At 33.2% G+C, this 20126-nt stretch overlaps 1 protein-coding gene and 1 long non-coding RNA gene across 2 annotated transcripts in view; one reads left to right on the plus strand and one right to left on the minus strand.

The window, feature by feature from the left end:
- The window catches only part of LOC145332904 (uncharacterized), a 122227-nt gene that overhangs the window by 13991 nt on the left and 88110 nt on the right, over positions 1-20126 (plus strand). The window contains exons 3-6 of the mRNA XM_080178008.1: positions 1926-2032; positions 10591-10646; positions 12584-12658; positions 14876-14952. Coding sequence (XP_080034134.1) covers positions 1926-2032; positions 10591-10646; positions 12584-12658; positions 14876-14952 — 315 coding nt within the window. The remainder of the gene's footprint in view (positions 1-1925; positions 2033-10590; positions 10647-12583; positions 12659-14875; positions 14953-20126) is intronic.
- On the minus strand, positions 6623-7921 carry LOC145332905 (uncharacterized). Its single transcript, XR_013884372.1, has 3 exons — positions 7782-7921; positions 6927-7039; positions 6623-6752 (listed from the first exon to the last, which is right to left on the minus strand). It is a non-coding gene; the product is annotated as an uncharacterized LOC145332905 (long non-coding RNA).

Consider the following 20126-nt stretch of genomic DNA (forward strand, 5'->3'; position numbering starts at 1 on the left):
GCAGTTTGGCTTTAATAGAGTAAGATAATAAAAGACAGTATAGCCGTTTGACTTTGACAGTAAAGCCGTTTGGCAGTTAAGGACTTGGACAGTTGAGCAGTTGTCAACTTGCTAGTTGAACAAACATATGGTCTACATATCCAAGTTAAAAGTTACACTAGGCTGAAAATGAAAAAAAATCAGACATGTATGTTCTATATATTATATTCTATACTAGCGGTTTCGCCCCTATCCTCTAGGGGCTTAGCCCCAAGAGGTGAACAAAAAAAATTAAGGTGAAATTCGTAAAAGGACCAAGGAAATCTCCTGCAAAAAAAAGGACCAAGGAAATCTTCTGCAATAAAAAAAAATGGGGGAAGGATATTTTTGTTTTTTGGGGGGTTGGGGGTGTCCCACCCCCAAGAAAATAGCTTAAAACCATCACAGGATCAGTAGGTATAATACCTGAAAAATTGAGCAGTTGTCAACTTGCTAGTTGAACAAACATATGGTCTACATATCCAAGTTAAAAGTAACACTAGGCTGAAAATGAAAAATAACAGACATATATGTTCTATATATTATATTCTATATAAAACTAAACTAAAGAGATTCCCTTATGATGATAAAGCAAGACCAATATTGGGCAGAATCAGAATGAAAAAAGCAATTGGACAGATAGTCTTTGTGAAGCTAAATCCAAGATTTAGCAAAAATAAAATGTTACACAAAGTATGAAATAAGATTAGAAACATCATCATAGTCTTAGGTTTATTTAAAGGCTCCAATTATATAAATTGACACCAGACAGACAACTAACACTTTGATTATATAATTATCTTAAAGTGCTAATTGTTTGTTATCTTTCCATATTATTTGATTGAGGTCTTAGCTGTTTTATATCTTAGTATTTTGCTAAAATAAAGCTTTTTATAGTGCCAATAAAAATGATGTTATACTAGGCCTATCATTGGTCATTTAACATGTATAGTGGCCTGTCATCACTAATTTAATCTGTGTATTGGCTTATCATTGGTCATTTGTATTGTATAACGTCTTTTTTTTACATGCACTATTAGGAGCTTCTGGTAAACTGTATGAACAACCATAAATAGAGAAGGCAATTGTGGTTTGGTTTTTGTGCTGTTAATATAGAGAAATTGCCAGGGATACAGGGGATAAGACAATTGATGACTAATCAATATTTACCCAAAGTATGATAAACACAATTGGAATTATCTCGGGAAATGTTGAAGATTGTTGAAGCTCTTTATAGTGTTTATAAAGAAAGGGTGAGTGACAGGATGAGTTGGAGTGAAAATTATTTTTAAGTCCATGGTCCCTCTAGCACTGGAAGTTGCTATATTTTGTGTGCCAATCCAATCTAAATAAATGACCCCAATGTATGTGTGTGTTTACAAAATATCTACGATTTTTTTTTTAAAAAGCAACAATTTTTGAGATTTGGACTGGTAGAAAAGGCTTTACAAGTATAAAATTAGGGAATTTTATGGTTTCTTTTTAAAATTTTTAAATTAATTACTTTTAATGTTTTGCTAAAGTCAAAAATGCACTAATTAAATGTATTTTTTATGTTAGATTTATTAATATAGAATATTTATTATTCGCATAGTATTATAGACAGCTTTAGGCGGATATCAAAATGAAATGATTGAAATTATAATGAAAATTATAGGCAGTTTTGTAAACCCTGAGGGGCTACGCATACAGAGGTGCACTAAGGGGAAGTCGCCCCTTACTCCAAATTTAAGTTTGAAAGCAAAAAAGTAAAAAAAAAACACTGGGGTGGAGGTACCATAAACCTTCCCAGGACCTATGAGAAACTTTACTGTAACTTCGGTACAGACAGACATATATACTGTTACATTTAAATATGAATATATTTATTCATCCACAACCAGTTGATTTAAAATTATTTTATTTAGGTTGACCCCCAGCTACAAGGACCACAATGGGTATATCTCCTGTGTGGCAAGCAATACTTTGTATCCAAAGGAGGAGATTCAAGATGGGTACATCATAGCAGTACAATGTAAGTAACACTTTAAAATAACACCTATAAGAATGGACATATAATATAAGGATATTGTGAATATATTAGAGTAGAAAAAAACCTTGTGCAATATCCAAGTAATTCTTTATCTATTTCTGTATGTATTATGTAACGAAGCAAATAAAATCATGGGTTGAAAAAGAGATAAAGTGAGTTTTAGAGCAGATATTTAGTGCCAGTTAATAAAAGAACAAGAGCATGAACGCAAGACTGACTGATCACATAAATTAAATACTTGATGCTCTTGCTTGTGTAAAAAGTCTCTCTTGTATAGCAGCTGAGAAATTCACGTTGCCCCCTTTCTGCTTACTACAGACGGACAGATAGACATTTCGATCTAGAGAGTAGCTTCGCTTTTAGCAATCTAACATCTTATTTTTGTCATTACTAGTGTAAATTCCCTCTAACAAAATACGACTATAGTTAAGAACTATCAAAACAACTCTACCTAATGAGTTAATGTTTAATATTAATAAAAAAAAAACTTTAAATATAAAACACTTTTTTGTTTTGACAAAATACATCGCCTATTAGGCTTTATAAATGCATTATTATTATCCTACTTTACATATCTATTAAATAGAACATACATTTAAAATACTAAATGTATTTAAATTTGTATGTACAAAAAAGATAATGATTGTTATAATGGTTGTTTTTTATACTTTCTAAAGGATAAAAAGAACATATAAAAACCAAGTAACTATATTTTTTTAAAAGAAAAAGGAAATAAAAAAATGTATGGTTTATTTATTACTCTAAAGTTTTAGAAAAATGTTTGAATCTTAGTTGAATGAAATTGGTCGAGAAATTGATGAAAATCTTCCAAATTACCCTTTCTTTGTCAAAAAATTATTGGTTGTAATGTTTGGATACTATGAGACTGGAACAATCCAATCAAAATACAATAAAGTATTCAAAGTTTTTTAGCCAAAGAATAAGATAAAGGAATTCTAAAACGTTGAGTACCAGTGTAATTTCCAGTCTAATGCAGTTTCTCTCCCCCCACCCAAGCATATTACAAAAAAAACTTGGTTAAACTTAATGTTTAATATTAAAAAGTGTTTTTCTCTCTTTTATACGTTTTTAACATCGCTTTTAAGGAAAATGATTGTTGAAATCTACTTAGGTTGTAAACAACAAAAAGATACAACTATGTATCTGTCTATCGTGTCAGAAGGGATGGATATTGTAAATATATAACTAAAGAAGATTATAATAAAAAATCCAATCAATATTATTATTCCAATTTTTTCTTCATTATTGCTTCCCTTAAAATTCCAAAGGTTTAAAAAATATGATCATGTACTGAAGGCCACTACCCTTGCTTTAGAAAACTACTGATTTTTGTATTATAAAATGGCATTTTGTTCTGTTATTTATCTTTTTGAATACCTATCATTTATCTACATGTAAAAAGATATCACCTACATGTTTTTCACAGCATTAGTCTGAAAGGTATTATTCATTATTTTGCTAGTAGACCACCAATAACCCTTTCTCTATATGATACAACTTAGGATATAAAGGATAAAAATAATCGTATAAAAGAGAGGGTTGGGGGGATTATTGGTTCACAAGCTGAAAAAAAGAATTTCTCAGTCTGAAAAAGTGTTCTATATTCTCATATCATTGTGTTTTTTATATAAGAGGTACATTATATAGATGATCAATAAAAAAATATTAAGGGGAGGTTTTTATAATCTTTTTGCAGAAGACCCTAACCCTGCGGAGTCTAAAACTGCTGGGTTAAGCCAATGTAACCTAAACTATGTTTTGTAGACCCATCAATAACAAGAGTTTCAATGGTATCAAAGCCAGAATGTAATAAAGTTTCTGCAAGATTGAAATACAAAATTAGGCATTAAATCTACATTATTTCTTTTATGAGCCCTCTATTTCTTCCTGAACTCTGATATTTATGTTGTATACTCTAACCAAAGGATCATCAATAAACATGAAAAATCAAAGTATATCTATGAAAACCATTTTCAACAAATGGTTATATAACATCTTAATACACATACATATAAGTCATTTTATATCCAAGTCTATCATTATGTTATCATTTTAGGATATAAAAAAATATTTCATGATTTTCCTTAGTATAGTAATAATGGATATTGTCATAAATTTTACACAATAGCATTTCGATACTATGTCAACTGAATTTGAAACTGATGCCTACAAATAATGACGTCATACTGGCCTACCATTTGTAAGTTTAAATGTATACCTCCTATCATAGGTAAATTTTATTGCATGGTGCCTTTTTTAAGGTACTATCATCAGTTTCACTGAATCTTTCACTTGATTTTGTTTTCTTTCAATACTCTGTAAAACTTTGTGATGATTTGTTGACTTGTTTATAGATACATTGATAAAAATGGCGCAACAAGACTTACTCGGTCATTTTTATATACATATCATACACACAAAGATACTAGGTGTTCATCAAAACCTGCAAAATGGTTATTCAATAGACGGTTTTGCATTAGAGGAGGTAAGTGGTTAATACTTGTACCCTAATTCAGCATTGACTGACTAATATAAAACATCGGATCTTCGATTTTATTTTCATGTAAAGCAGATTTTTTACACGGTGTTTTAATTTTGAAACAGCCTTCAAAGCATGAAAATTCCTTTGCCCTTATATATGATGCGTCTTCAGTAAAGCAAATGGTTGTCTAGAGAACAAATTTTCGAATTTTTAAAACATTTTCATATTGACTAGGGTTTGGTATGTTTGAGTGACCAACAAGAAAGACTATATAAAACATTATATAAATGTATATCGAATGTCATGAAATATGTGATGTAGGATATACATACTTGAACAACAATAATGTTTAATATAGGGTTCAGTAAATATGGAAAAAGAAAATTGATCAATTTTTGTACAGAAAATGTATTGATGTATAATACTTATAGATTATTAGTTATATGATTGCTGTTAATTTAATCATTGAATTGATCTTTCTATTAGATATTTAAAACCTCTTTAGGGATAGCCCTAAATACAAACATCAAAGATCCTTCTATTAACAATTATTATCAGTAGGTTTACTTTTCCTACATCTTTGTAGACAATATGTAATACGCATATCTTGTATTGTTTCTATCTACTTATATTACATAAATTGGCTTCCATTTCTATTTAATAACATAGAAACACAGTAATATTACTGTCTAGGATAGCTTTCTACTGTACTGTCATAATACTTTAAGATAAAGACTTTGGTAGCAGCTTGTATCCAATGTTTTGATGTAAAACTTTAAGTACTCTCCTTGGAAATTGACCCAGCTTTTAAAAATATTCATTCAACCATCAAAATATTTTTAACAATTGGGTCAAATTTCCTTATATTAGTCTCAAAAATAATTTTGTTCTCATAGTAATTTAAATTTTAACTTTTCTGTCCATCAAAATACAGTTTAAAGAAAATTTCTCTAATAAAAACAACCAATAATCAACACAAACTTTCTAAATAATGATAGATACAAAATCATTTAGTAAGTAAAACACATACATGTTTGAAAATAATAAGTTTTTAAAACTAAAACTTTAGTTGAAGTTAATATTTATAGTCTTCTAAGTACAGACTAAATGGAATTTTTCAGTCTAGCCTTTGTCTTTACTCTGTCTAATTCTCTCAAGATAAAAGTAAGGCCAAAATATTCAAATTCTGGTATCCACGTGTTCTCTAGGATATAGCATCAATAGAATATAAACTATAATTTTGGTAAGGTTATCAGAAGCAGATTGTTTATGGTGCAAAAACTACCACATCGCAAATAGTTAGAATTAAATATCATTTTAATTATTTGACACTGCTTTATAAGAGAAATTGATTTTCCCTTTTTTCTAGAGATTTTCTTTTCTAATCTTAGAGATTGAATTCTTAATTAAAGTTAAGTATTTAACACAAAAGGCCTTGGTCACAGTAATTTTTTTAGGCCAAGATTTTTGGGATTTTTTGTCTCTTATAAGCTTTTCATTGAACAAATAATGCTTAACTCTATTTTGCTTAAATTCATTTAAAATATCTAAAAAAAATCATGTTAGTTTGATTAATAATTAAACTAATTAAGTGATGTAATTATTGTTCAAATAAAATATTAATCTAAATTTGTTTACATTTTTAATTGAGATTAAATTATCTTACTCATATTGAAAAAGTAAAATAATGTTTCTAGCAAAGCTTTAAAAGATATCTTCAAAAACAACCAAAATAGGCTTTATATTTTAAATTATGTTATATTTAAGTAAATATTCTAATATGTAATCCCTGTGGATGAGTGTAATCATTTTTAGTTGAAGTTTAAATTTGAATTAGCTTTTATCTTTAGTGGATAAAAATTACATGATTCCCGTGTGGAAACTTGTCTCATAATATGCACTTGATCATTTTGTATTTTATTTATCTGTCTATCTTGATCTGTAGGATAGACATTACATTTCTCAACCTGTCTGTTGATCTAAATATCTTTTTAGTTATTCATAAAAGTATTTATGGGAGTTATCAAGAATGTTATTTTCTGTACTAATAGCTGTTCATGGAGTATCAGGTATCAGAATGTAGCAGGCCTCAGGAACTTGGGCGGCTTCGCCATCTTGTCCAAGGCAGGGACCAAACTTGTGCTACGCACTTGTCCACAGACCCATCTGCTTTGTTACCACTGTTCTTGGCTAGCAAACCTAAATAGTATATGTTAGCCTTCTCTTGTTGTGACATGATGTCCCATGTCCGCCTATAATATATGTTTCTCTAAACTTGTGGTTTAAACTCTAAATTTTCCTGTTTTTTTATAAATTTCAATATGTGCTTAAGACTCAAGGTATGGAAGTCTTTGGTCCGTATGGTGTTGTTACCAAATAGCTCCAGCCTGAGCTTGTTGTATCTGGGGCAGTAGCCGATGAGGTGTTCGATGGTTTCCTCATGGAATCCACACTGTTGACAGCCTGGGTTGTCTGCCAGGTTCATTCTAAATAAGTGTTTATTAGTGCTAGCATGGCCAGTCAGGATCTGGCATGCATACATGACAAAAGTCCTGTTTTTGTTCTGGATGAGTTTCCAGACATTGTTTCTGGCTTCTTTCAGAAACATTCGTGTTTGTCTGCAGAATCTTGGGTCAGCAGGACTCATCCACTTCTGTTGATGAGCCCTGTCGGCCCATTCTTTGATTATACCATTGATGTATGATATAGGAATGGGTGCATGTGGTTCTGGATAGATTACCTGTTTGTTGTTCATTGCGGAGCCAAGCTTGGCTAGGCGATCTGCAATTTCATTACCTTTGTGACCTACATGTGCTGGGATCCAGATAAGTTCCACCATATTTTTCTTACCTAGTCTGTTTAGTGCCTGTTTGGCTCTCGCCACGCAGGTGCTGTCCACTATATACTTACTTGCGGCTTTGATAGCTGCCTGGCTGTCAATATGTACTTTAATATTTTTACCTATGGGGTTGATTTCTAGTAGATGTTGTGCCGCAGCTTCCATTGCCAGGATTTCCGCTTGGAACACTGTGGCAATCTTACCTAGGTGCCTGTATCCCTGTTGTTTGATATTGATACCTTTGGTTGTGTAGCCAAAACCACTACCTGATTTGGTTTTTGACCCGTCTGTGTAGACATGAATGGTGCTGTCATTTGATGGAGTGAGCTTAAACTGATATTTGTTCAGCTCATCTTTTGTTTTTATGATACTAATAAAATTACACTCACCCCTTTGCTTGTTGATGAGCTTGTCTGTTGGCAGTGATAGTTCTGGGAGTTCTTTTGCCAATTTTAGAACTCTGTTGGTGTGGTTTTCAGGTTTTGTGACCTCTCCTTCCGTGTGTGACCAGTTACCATTCCTCGTCAACCTTAGGTAACTTTTCAGTGATAGAGCCTTAATATGAATTTCTATAGGATGTAGATCTAAAATAATTTCCATGGCCTGTGTGGCTGTGGTTTTCATTGCATTAAGAGAGGCAAGGCACCCCCTGCGCTGGACCTTTTCTAGTTTTTTAATGTGTGTGGTTTTGTAGGCACTGTTTAGCCAAACTAGACATCCATATGTAAGGATGGGTCTGACTAGACTGGTGTACATCCACCTACACACTTTGGGTCTTAGCCCCCAATTTTTACCAAGCATTTTACGACATTGGTTCATAACAATATTTGCTCTCCTGGTGATGTTATCTACATGTTTGGTCCAGGTGAGTTTGGAGTCTAGAGTGACCCCCAGGTACTTAAAGGTTTTAACAACTTCAACTAACTCACCATTTACCTTGACTATTGGGTTTCTGATGTTGCGTTTGCGGGTGAAAACCATGATTTTGGTTTTTGAGGCGCTGAAACTAAGGCCACAGTCTGCGGCCCAAGTTTCCATTACCTTTGCATCCTGGTTTAGGCGATCCTCTATGGAGTTCATGGAGTAATGCACATGTTAAAATCTATCCATTTCAATCAATTTCTAACTATTTATCTTTAATAGGGGTTAATGTCTTGTATAATGTTTATAATACATAAAATGTTGTTCAGCTGTTTATCAATCTATCTATATACTTATACTGCTATGATCTATCTATCTGTGTATAAGGGAAATATTTGGTATATTGTATACACATATTCATCATATTAAAAAAGTTGTCTTAGCTGTATTACTTTCTATCTAGTATCTATCTCTATATATTTGTCTAGCTATAAATTGTCTAGTTATTATTATATCTATCTGTGTATAGGGGTTATATCTGGTATTGAATGAAAATGTATAAACATCAAATGAAAAAATTTGTTTTAGCTATCTATATATATATATATATATAACTCTATGAATAGGGAAAATTTTTCTACATATCTTTCTATCTATGGATGGGGGTAATGTCTGGTATGTAATGCACAAGTAAGCATCACATGTCAAAATTTGGACAGTTTGCACAGATATAAAATTATTAGAGTTAACAGATGTAGACCAGTCAAATTTATTTTTATCAGATAATATGCTATTTACAAGCAGAAATGTTTGAGATAAATACTCTTTTTTTTGATGAAGATAACTCTATTTTTAACTTTAAGATAAACCTCTAATATCTGAAAATAATGGATAACATGATTATTAGTTACAATGATCAATAAAAAAAGAAGTACTCCAAGGTACAAGCCTTGAAGTATTATACAGAAAGATATAGAAATACACTAAACAATACACATTTATTTCGTTATCATCTTGAAATACAAACATTTACATATTAAAGAATTATCATAAATACCACAAAAACAATTAATATATACAGTGACAAAGCACTGTAAGGTATAGATTGAGAGGGATTCCCTATGAGATCCTATTAGGAGAAGTTATTTAAAACTAAGATTAATAAAAAGAATAAACAACAAATCTCTAGAAGAAGCAAACCTTGTAATATACCCTATAGGTATTTTCTTGATTGTGTGGTAGAATGCAATTTTGATGGTATTAACCATTATTTTAAATAAAAGTTAACTCTAATGTTAGAAAAGTTATTGTAGAGCATGAGATTATAAGTATACAGTATCAAAGGCCTTTCTCACATCTCACAAAGAGATTTTACATTTTTTAATTTCCTGACAGAATTTAATTCACACACTTCATAGCCTTCCTAGCAAAATATATTATCTTTTATTCTTATTTTTTTTCATAAAGTGTATTACATCCATTCGATTTAAGAACCTTTTTTACTTTTTAAAAACCCTAAAGATAGTTAAAATAAGATTTTGGAGGATTCAAATTTTTAAAGGGACTATTTTCTCTTCAGATAATGGGATGATAACCTTTTCTTCAAAAAAAAAGTTAACAAAACCATACATATAAGAAGTTTCACTGTTAATTGGTCTAGACAGACACTCACAAAGATATCATGATTCTTTTAAATAAAAGACAACTCTTACTTTCTCTTTTTTCTCTCCAAGTTCCATAAATCTTTCTATTTCATTTTGTATTATTCACTCCCTCACCTTTTATGAAAATAATGTTTATTTTCATTTAATTCTGGAGACAGAATTTTAAGAATGAATTTCATCTTTTTACATTTATTCTGAAGAATAAAATTTTATTTATCTCATATTTGTTAGTTTGTGAAACAATCTATTCATTGTTTCTTCCATTTAACTATCTATTTACCTTTTAAACTATCCCCAATGATGATACATAAAATTACACCTTCTGTTGATTAAAATTAGTTGTTGAAACGTTTTAATATTCAACTTCATTAACCAACTAAAAAAAAATTAATAAAGTCCTTAAAGTTAAGCCAACAATTTAAAAACATTAACATAAAACTCTGTGGACTAGTGTAATAAACAGCCCATTGTCCCCTCTTTCTCTGATTTATTCACTAGCTACCTATCCATCAATCCATATATTTATTCATCTTTTCATATGTCTATCATCTATCTATCTATCTATCCATTCATATCTATCCATCAACTTATCTGTCCTTCTGCCATTCTATCCATCTGCCTTGAGTAAGATCCATCTATCTATACATCAATCTTTAAATCTACTTATTTTCAGATGTTCCTGAGCTAAGAATAAAATTGGGACACAGTTTGTCACCCCATAAAATACAGGTATAGCAATCATTTCATAACTTTTATCCATATTTCATTGAAAGTACGAAAATTTGTTTCTATTTAAATAATATATTATTTAATATGATAGTAATAAATTTTTGTCCTCATCCAATGAATAATTTTAACATTCAAATGGACAGAAAATGGACATGTTGCATGATAGGTACTTTAAAAAGTAATTTAAAGATAACTTAATTTTTAATGTTTTACTTGTTTTTCTGAAATTTAATAGCAAATAAAAAAAAATCTGAAGAGTAGATTAAGATTATTTTTCACCGATCTCTTTTTTTTATCTTATTAGTTTCTGTATTCTTTATCCCTATAAAAATATTAAGATTTATTCTTCTATAGGCTGGGTGTGATGTTTATTAATATCCTTCTCTCCGCCCACCAAAAGTTTATCAAACTATCATAGTTTTATTGATTAAGCTGAACCAATTTAAAAAGTATATAATAATGACGTCATACAATACAAATGACCAATGGTAGGCATATACACAGACTAAATTACCAATGACCGGCCAGTATACATTTTAATTTACAAATCGTAGGCCAGTATTTTTTATAGGCACTATAAAATACTTCTTTAATCTCACTTGTATTCATAATGTATGTTTTGATAGAAAAGTGTTTTACAATAAATATACTAGTATCTAATTTGTAAACGAAAAATACATGTATGTAGATAAACAAATTATTTAAGTTAGAAAATTACTCATCAAGAGAATTCTTCTTTAGGGGCCACAGTAAAAGTGTCTGACTATGACGTCAGAAAAAAATTAACAATTAACCAATGAGAGGCCAGTATTCACAATGGTAAAATATATAGCGGCCTCTCATTGGTTAGTTGTTAATTTTTTCTGACGTCATAGTCAGACACTTTTACTGTGGCCTTCTTTAGGTATTTCTGAAGCCAATTTTATACAGTGCAGTGGCAGGCCGGGATAAATTTTTTTGCAAAAAAAGTAAAATTCACTAAAACATGTCTTTAGTTTTCTCTAGAGGATCCTAATGATTTTATAGCTTTCAAAGAAAAAGTAACTAAGATTGTTGCTGTTTACAATAAAAATAGTCAACTACCACTAATAGCAGCAGAGTAAATCATAATTACGTATAACAATTAATTTGCTCTGTTGGGTTAACTAATCAAATTATTTATGAACAAAGAAACCAATACTATTTAGACCGAAATACAAGCAGACATTTAGATACTAAAAATAATTTAATGCTTGTAAAACGAGGAAAAGGTGAAGAAACGCTCACATTTGCTTCCTCAAAATAAAAATAACTATAACATGTTTGACCTATATCCTGTTTATATATATTAATGAACTCAATAATTGTTGATGTTTATTTTGCTAAAGTTCAGATGTTTATTTAGAGTGAGTAAATTAAGTTTCAAACACAGACATTTCCAATTTACCTGGTTGCTATTTTAAACTTAAGGAGTGGACATATTCATATCTATTGTTTAAGTTTCTACAATGCAATATATGTCCTATTCGTGCGAGGAATCATCGATTAAAAATTCAGTTCAAATGAAAATTAACTTTAAAAACATTTTTCAATAAAATATATTAACTTTCTAGTAATATAAAGAGATTTACTTCACCCTCTACTAAGAATACCTTATTGAATGGTAGCATCAATTTGGTTATTCTTACATCAAAAACGATAAAGAAAAGTATGACTGATTCTAAAATGAAATAGCATATAAAAGTAAAGATTTTTAAAAAAATGTTACTCTCAGTAAAAAAGCTTTTTAAATAAATGTAATTGAGGGGGATGGTTAGGTTTTCATTTGTTTGTCATTAATTTAGGTCAGTTTAGGTAAAATTGGATAATAGATAGCACTACAAATATATGGTCCAGGAGTTATTAGTGCTTAACAGGCACTTTGTGTGAAAGCACCGTTCAATTTTGTGTTATTTTAGGCTGGTGAAGATGTGTATTTTACTTGTGAAGTCAACTCCAACCCTGATGATTATACCCTGGCTTGGAGACATAATGTAAGTTTTTTTAAATTAACAGAATGTTTGTCTGTCTGTGTATTTTTATCATCTTGCTAAACACTGGACCGATATGGTTTTCCTTTACAGTAAATAATCTTGTAGGTCTATGGAAAGTTTTTATTTTTTTTAGGGTTGGGCCGGATACTTTTTGGCCGAATACCGGCTGATTTATATTGCCAGATATCCGTTTCCGGCCGTAAATCTAGCCAACGCTCGATATCCAGTATCCGGCCGGATATTAGGCCAAACCGGATATCCGGCCCAACCCTAATTTTTTTAAGGATACGAATCACACCCTCCCAAGCAAAATCGCCCTGAAAATTCCCCCTCCCTCCTAAAAAGTGTTACCTTTCTATCTAAAAACTAAATATAAAGTGAAATGTCTACATCCCTCACCCCCCCCCCCCCCCCGCTAATAATAATATATATATTTGTGAATTGCTCATGATAAAGATTGAAATCCTGCCGAAGAAATATATTATAAGTTTATCTATCCTTTTATCTACTTGACAATCTATCTATTTCCCTGCCTATTTATATCCTTGTATAGTCTATTATATAAATCTACTCATTTACATCTAAATCATCTTATAGATCACAAGCACAAATAAATATTGAATTCATTTCCACCGACTAAAGTTTTATTAGAATATAAAAAGAGACATAAAAATTTGAAGAAATAAAGTGTTTCACTTACATACAACATAACTGGAGGAATTTCAATGTCTTTTATTGGTCCATTAGCTTAGAGAGATAGGGGACAATGGGCTGTTTATTACACTAGTACCCAAATTTTTACAATAACATTTTCTTATTCGTTGGTTTTACAACTTTGGGGACTTGAATTGAACTTTGATTGGTTGGTTCAATAAGTTAATTGTTCAAACGTTTCAACCAGAAATTTTGATCTGCAGAAAGGGTAATTTTGTTTATCATCATTGAGGATATACATCATTTTATCGGCCATTGTCTTATCCCTTTAGATCCCTGTTTATTAGTGAATGTATTAAAATCACGGTTTTCTGAAAGGATAACATAACAATTTTAAGTTTTTAATCATGAATTTTACTGTGCATTTGTGATATAAAATATTTCTAGACCCCACTTGAAAGTCTCAGTGTAGGATTAGCGGGATTGACCAAATTTATTACAGCTTTGCACATTAGAGTTGTTAGAAATATATTGAAATATTTCTTTTCATAGCAATGGATATAGAATTTAGGTTGCTAACATGGACATCACTTATTTGTCAGTAGGAGAGGATATTGGGGTAAATAGAGTGGAAGGGGGAAATTGGCATGTTATTCTGCTGCATGTTGCACTTAATTAGAGAACATGAAAATCTGGTCTAAGATCTGAGTAATAATATATCCATTTAAAAAAGGAATTGAAATCAAGTAACAAGAGAAGCATAAAATTTTAAAAGAAAGCAGCTAAGAAAAAAAAACGTCTTAACATTGCAAATTTTTGTAATTTTTTCGGAAGATAAGATAAATGAATTTTCTACATGTTTTCATTACGACAGTTTTAAGGGTGTGTAATAGTTTCCACCAAAGTGACATGAATTCTAGTGTTATGTATTTCAATTAACTAAACAATTTTCTAGATATTCATAGGTTAAAAAAATTGGCAAAACTCTATTGGATCTTGATTGCTTAGTAAAAACAACAGAGTCCAGACTTTTCCAGTAATAATCTACAAAAGAGTAATTGTTTATCATAAATGGAATTGTCAATTTATCTGCATTTATTCTGCACAAGATATCTGCAAAAGAAAAATATAAATTTGATACTGTTTTTTTTTTAAGTAAAATGAGCTTTTTATATTTTATTAATAATTTTCAATGCTAATGGTTTTTAACAATAAAATAGAAATAAGGAGGCTAGGATTAGTTAAATTGTGTGGGCGGGCAAATTAAAAATTTTCGGAACTAAAAAACTAGAATTTAAGCAGAAGTGATAGCACACTAGTTTTATCATATAAATATTTTTCCTCACTTTTCCTCAAGGAGGCAGGGGGAGGGGACATTGGACTGTACATTATACTGGTAACCAAAGTTTTATAAGCACGTTTTTATATTTGCCGCTAAAATGAACTAATCCAGCTAATATTTTTGCTACCTGTCAAAATACCAGCTTGTCATTGGATGTCTTAGTTAATAACTGCGGAAAGCTGTCTATAATACGATGCTCTAAATAACTATTAATATTTCAGGGAAAGTTTTTGCATGAGAATTCCAAGGAGGGTATTCTGTTCGGAAATCATTCTTTGGTTCTTCAAACTGTTCAAAGGTTAGTAGAATAAATATCCTATCTATCTATAATACAAAGTAAAACGATGTCTGTCTGTCTGTCTGTCTGTCCGTCCGTCCGTCCGAAGCTTAAGATCTCGGTAACCACTGAACCAATTGGATTTTACTCTTCAGGGTATATACCTACTGGTCCTGTGGTGGTTTTAGGCTATTTTCTTAGGGGGTGGGACACACCAACCCCCCCCCCCCGAAAATCAAAAAATCCCCCCCATTTTTTTTTCTGAAGATTTCTCTGATCCTTTTACGAATTTCGCCTTAATTTTTGTTGGTCAACTCTTGAGGTAAAGTCCCTAGAGGCTAGGGGCGAAGCCGCTAGATCATTTATAACTGAACGGTGATTTGCTCAAGCAAAACATTTAGATATCTTTCTGGAAGGTAAGATATATCGGGTATAGTCCTTTCCACGACATCCCTCCATAAGGAGCGATTCTTCGTATTTTTCACAGTAGCTTTTCTCTTATTTCTAGCCCCTGCGGGGGGCTCTAACCCTGCGGGGCCAATTACCTAACCCTGTGGGGCAATCACCTAACACAATATAACCTAACCTAACCTAAAATAACCTATAAAAAGCCATTTTAAAAATACGACTAATCGCCCCTTATGGAGGGATGTCGTGAAAAGGACTATACCCGATATACCCGATCAAGCTGTTATTATATTCAATCTATCCTTAAAATATATAAAAGTAACAGGAGGTCTATTTATATTTCTTTCTGTGTTTACCGAAAGCTATCGCTACCTGCCGAACCGATATGGTTCTTCTTTACAGAGTAGCTTCTCATAGCTCCTTATAACCATTTTAGAAAAAAGAGAAATCCTTCCATCCTTTTAAAATCACTTTTTTATTCAAAAATTAAAATTAATAAGGGGAGGGAGAGGTTCGACTGTCCCCCATAGGGGCGTAGCCACTTGTTACATAATAATATCTACATATATTTGTATCTGCCATGCATGTTATAACAATTTTACCGGTGCTTACCTCACATCAAAGGTACCTGGAAAATTTGTCAACAAATTCCCAATTTCCAAGTGGCATACTCAGGGAGGAAGGGGACATTAGATTTTAAATTTTCTCTTGTGTGCACAGTTTATAAACATACTAGCGGCTACGCCTCCTAGAAGCCTCTAGGGGCACTGGTAGGAGGGGGAAAAGTTGACCTTATCCCATTTTGAATTTGAGTTTTATAAGAGTTAAAAAAAATTTGGGGGGGGGGGAGGGGGGTGTAGAACCCTCCCAAAAATAGTTAAAAACCTTCCCAGAACCTATAAGAAGCTTCACTGTAAAGGAGAACAATATCGGTTCATCGGTTAGCGAGATCCTTTGGGACAGACAAAAAACGTTTACTACTTTATATAATAGGACTAGCGGCTACGCCCCTAGAGGCCTCTAGTGGCACTTTAAATGTTTTTGTTTGATAAAGTCTCTACTTTAATTTTTTTGTACGATACCTCTTCATTTGACGTTGAAGTCTCCTAAACGTGTTTTAAAATTTCGATTTTTTTGTCATTTCTCTTGGGAGGGTGGTGGTACCCTCTCCCAAAATAGTTAAAAACCTTCCCGGGACTTATGAGAAGCTACCCTGTTAAGGAGAACCCGATCGGTTCAGCGGTTAGCGAGATCCTTCGGTACACACAGACACACAGACAGACACACAGACAGACACACAGACATCCTGTTACTTTAGTATAAGGATTATATTTCTCAATGGATTAGAAAACTTGGGAACCTTCTTAAAGATTAGGGGGGGGGGGTGGCTACGCCTAGCCATTTTGATTTAATGATTGCTATTAGGTGAGCGGCTGTACCTCTGGAAGTGGCGACGGCTACACTAAACAATTTAAAGATCCAGCTTTGTATAATTATTTACAATGAAAAGTTTGCTTATGTAAGGGAAAATAAAGTGGCAAAATAGAGAATGAGAGAGAGAGAGAGAGAGAGAGAGAGAGAGAGAGAGAGAGAGAGAGAGAGAGAGAGAGAGAGAGAGAGAGAGAGAGAGAGAGAGAGAGAGAGAGAGAGAGTGAGAGAGAGAGAGAGAGAGAGAGAGAGAGAGAGAGAGAGAGGGAGAAAATGGAAAAACGATAGAAAAAGGAAAAAAGAGAGAAAAAGAGTATCTATCTATCTATAAATATTTACAGAGAAAATTGGCGCAAAAAGTTCACATTGAAAGAATTTAATTGAAAGTTTTTTCGCACGGCAAGTTTTAAATTGAAATTTGCATCAAGGCAAAGCAACATTAACACCAGGGAGACAGGGATGTGGCACCTGCAGTAATAGTTGTTTATCTCATCGTATTATAGACATCTTTCCTCGGATATAAAAGTAAAAAAATTAAAACCAGTTGTGTTAGCCGGGGCTTTTGGTTCTTTGCGGCTTAAACAACTGGTTTTAATTTTTTTACTTTAATATCCGAGGAAAGATGTCTATAATACGATGAGAAATTTAATTACATGTATTTTAATATTTGTGGAAAATTGTCTGTAATACGATGTTTTACATTATTTTTCAGTATGGCTGAGAACCGGTTCTAATTCAGGTGATATAAATCGGTTTTGAAGCTATACTGTAGAAATTTTCTCATTTTATATTTGAAATTGCACTTTTATTATTTGTAAATAAACATGTAATAATCATATGCAAAAAAAAACATTATATTTATCCTATCATTAGGCAAAAATTAGTTTTTCTTTTAGTTCCAAATTCCTGCACTATACAAACTCAATTTTTAGTAGCGATTACTACTCTATAATTAACTTTGTATGTCTGTCAGTCCGTCCGTCAGTCCGTAACGCTAAAGGGGAAATGGGAATTACTCAGCTCCTATAAAAGATAGAAAGCTGAAATGTTTTTACAACATTCCCATCATTTAGGAGCACAATTAATTATAAAACATTCAAGTCAGTAGGACCTCTTTTTAGCAGGTTTTGGGCTATTTTTATATTTTATCACATTTTTCTTCATATCTTTGGTGTTTATGGTCCGATTTTCAAAAAAAATTCAGGTAAAGATATCAAAATTAAATTTCCCGTCGTTTAAAGAAAACAGCAATGACAGTCAGACTGCCTTTTTGCAGGCTTTAGGCTATTTTTATATTTACACATTCCCCCCCCCCCCCCATATCTTTGGTGTTTATGGTCCGATTTTCAAAATTGTTTTAGTTAAAGATATCAAAATTAGATTTCCCGTCGTTTGAAGAAAACAGCAATGACAATCAGACTGCCTTCTTGCAGGTTTTTGGCTATTTTTATATTTTTCACAGTTTTTCGCATATCTTTGGTCACACCCCTCCTCAACCGAACTTTATATTAAAAAAATGTCCCAAGCATTCGGACAATTGGGCGTTCAAATAGGACCTAGTGGTAGTTAGAATCAGTTGAGAACAAAATCTTAGCCGTTCCTTCTTGTCAGATATAGCCATTTTAAGATTTTAGTCAAATTACACTAAATAACCTGATACAAACTTCATTCTACTTTGAAAATTTTAGTGTAATTGTAGTTGAACAGCCTCAAAATAGAGAATATTTGCTCCTCTGACCAAACTGACTGCCTGAAGTTCCTAATAGTAAGTGCCTTATTGTTGGGATTCGAAGTTGGGATTCGAACCCATTCCCAAAACCATCTAATAAGGAATAGCTGTATATTACAGCATGACGACAGTAATTTGTCTATAAGGCTCGGGCAATGGATGCCTCTCTGGATACCCTCTGCTAATCCTGGCTGTTATTGGTGATCAGCAGGGTCAGCTCCTTGTTGGACTTGTACCTGGGGTTCCCCACAGCCAGGCATCTGCACTGGAAGTTTGGCCTGGTCTTGACCACCATCTCTGTCCTCATGGTTAGTTTGATGAGTATGGGCCTTCCATAGGCTTGGCAGGGCTGGGGCCACTGGCTTAATGGGAGTGGGGCAACCAAGGCTTTTCTCCCAACTGATCTATACCATCAGCATGGTTCCATCAAACAGTAACTGTGTCTCCCCAACGAACCTAGTAATAGTGTCTAACTTTTTATCTTTGTGACGTAACAAAAATCGAAGGATGAGAGGGGAGGTGGGAAAGGAAACCCCTAAAAAAGAGATGGATTTTTGTTACGTCACAAAGATAAAAAGTTAGACACTATCACTAGGTTCCTCCCCAACTCCATCAGAAAGAACCCTCCCAGGTTCAGGGTATGGTTCAAAATGCACACCAGCATCTTACATCCTAAGCCTAAGTGTGGCTCATCACTTGCAGCTATCCTTCCATGGCAGCTGTGCTGATCTGGGATTGTCAGGGGAGCATCTCATCATAGCTCTACCCTGATCTTGATCCTCCAGAAGATCATGGTGGTGTGTATCTTAAATCATGCCCTAAACCTGGGAGGGTTCTTTCTGAGGGAGTCAGTGGATAGAGATGTTTGATAGAGATGATGGTATGGATCAATTGGAAGAGTAACCATGGTCGCCCCCACTCCCATTGAGCCAGTGGCCCCAGCCCTGCCAAGCCTGGGAAAGGCCCAGGGCCAGAGCTCCTCCTAACACCAGCGACTGAAGGCAAGATTTGCTCTGGCCGTACAATCAACTATCTGGCCAAGGCAGATCTCATGAGGCCACTGGCAGCCAGAGCCATTGTCTACATTTGTTCAGAACTGACAGATGACCAGGATATGGGTATCATGGAGTTGCTGGCCATTCCCATCAAGGTAGGGCCCCCAGAAGGTGAAAATGGAAAACTGGACATGGGCTGTTCTAAGTTGTACACCGAGGTGTTCGAGGATAGGGTTGGGATTACACATCAAACTGCCCCCCAGGAGAGAGATGGTGGTCAAGACCAGGCTCTTCCCAGCGCAGGGGCTTGACTGTTGGGAAACCAAGGAACAAGTCCAACAAGGAGCTGACCCTGCTGGTCACCAACAACAGCCAGGATTAGCAGGGCGTATTTAGAAGGGCATCATTGTCTGAGCCCAATAAACAAATTACTGTCATCATGCTGTAATATACAGCTATTCCATGTTGGATAGTTTTGGGAATGGGGTCGAGTCCCCACTTGTGTTAATACATTAAGGCACTTCCTGTTAGGAACTCCAGGCAGTCAGTTTGGTCAGAGGAGCAAAGCTTCTCTATTTTAGGGCTGTCCCACTACAATTACACTAAAATAATCAATCTAGAGTGAAGTTTGTATC

The sequence above is a fragment of the Acartia tonsa genome, chromosome 11 (genome assembly GCF_053477335.1).
Source record: "Acartia tonsa isolate MP-2025a chromosome 11, ASM5347733v1, whole genome shotgun sequence".
Lineage (NCBI taxonomy): Eukaryota > Metazoa > Arthropoda > Copepoda > Calanoida > Acartiidae > Acartia > Acartia tonsa.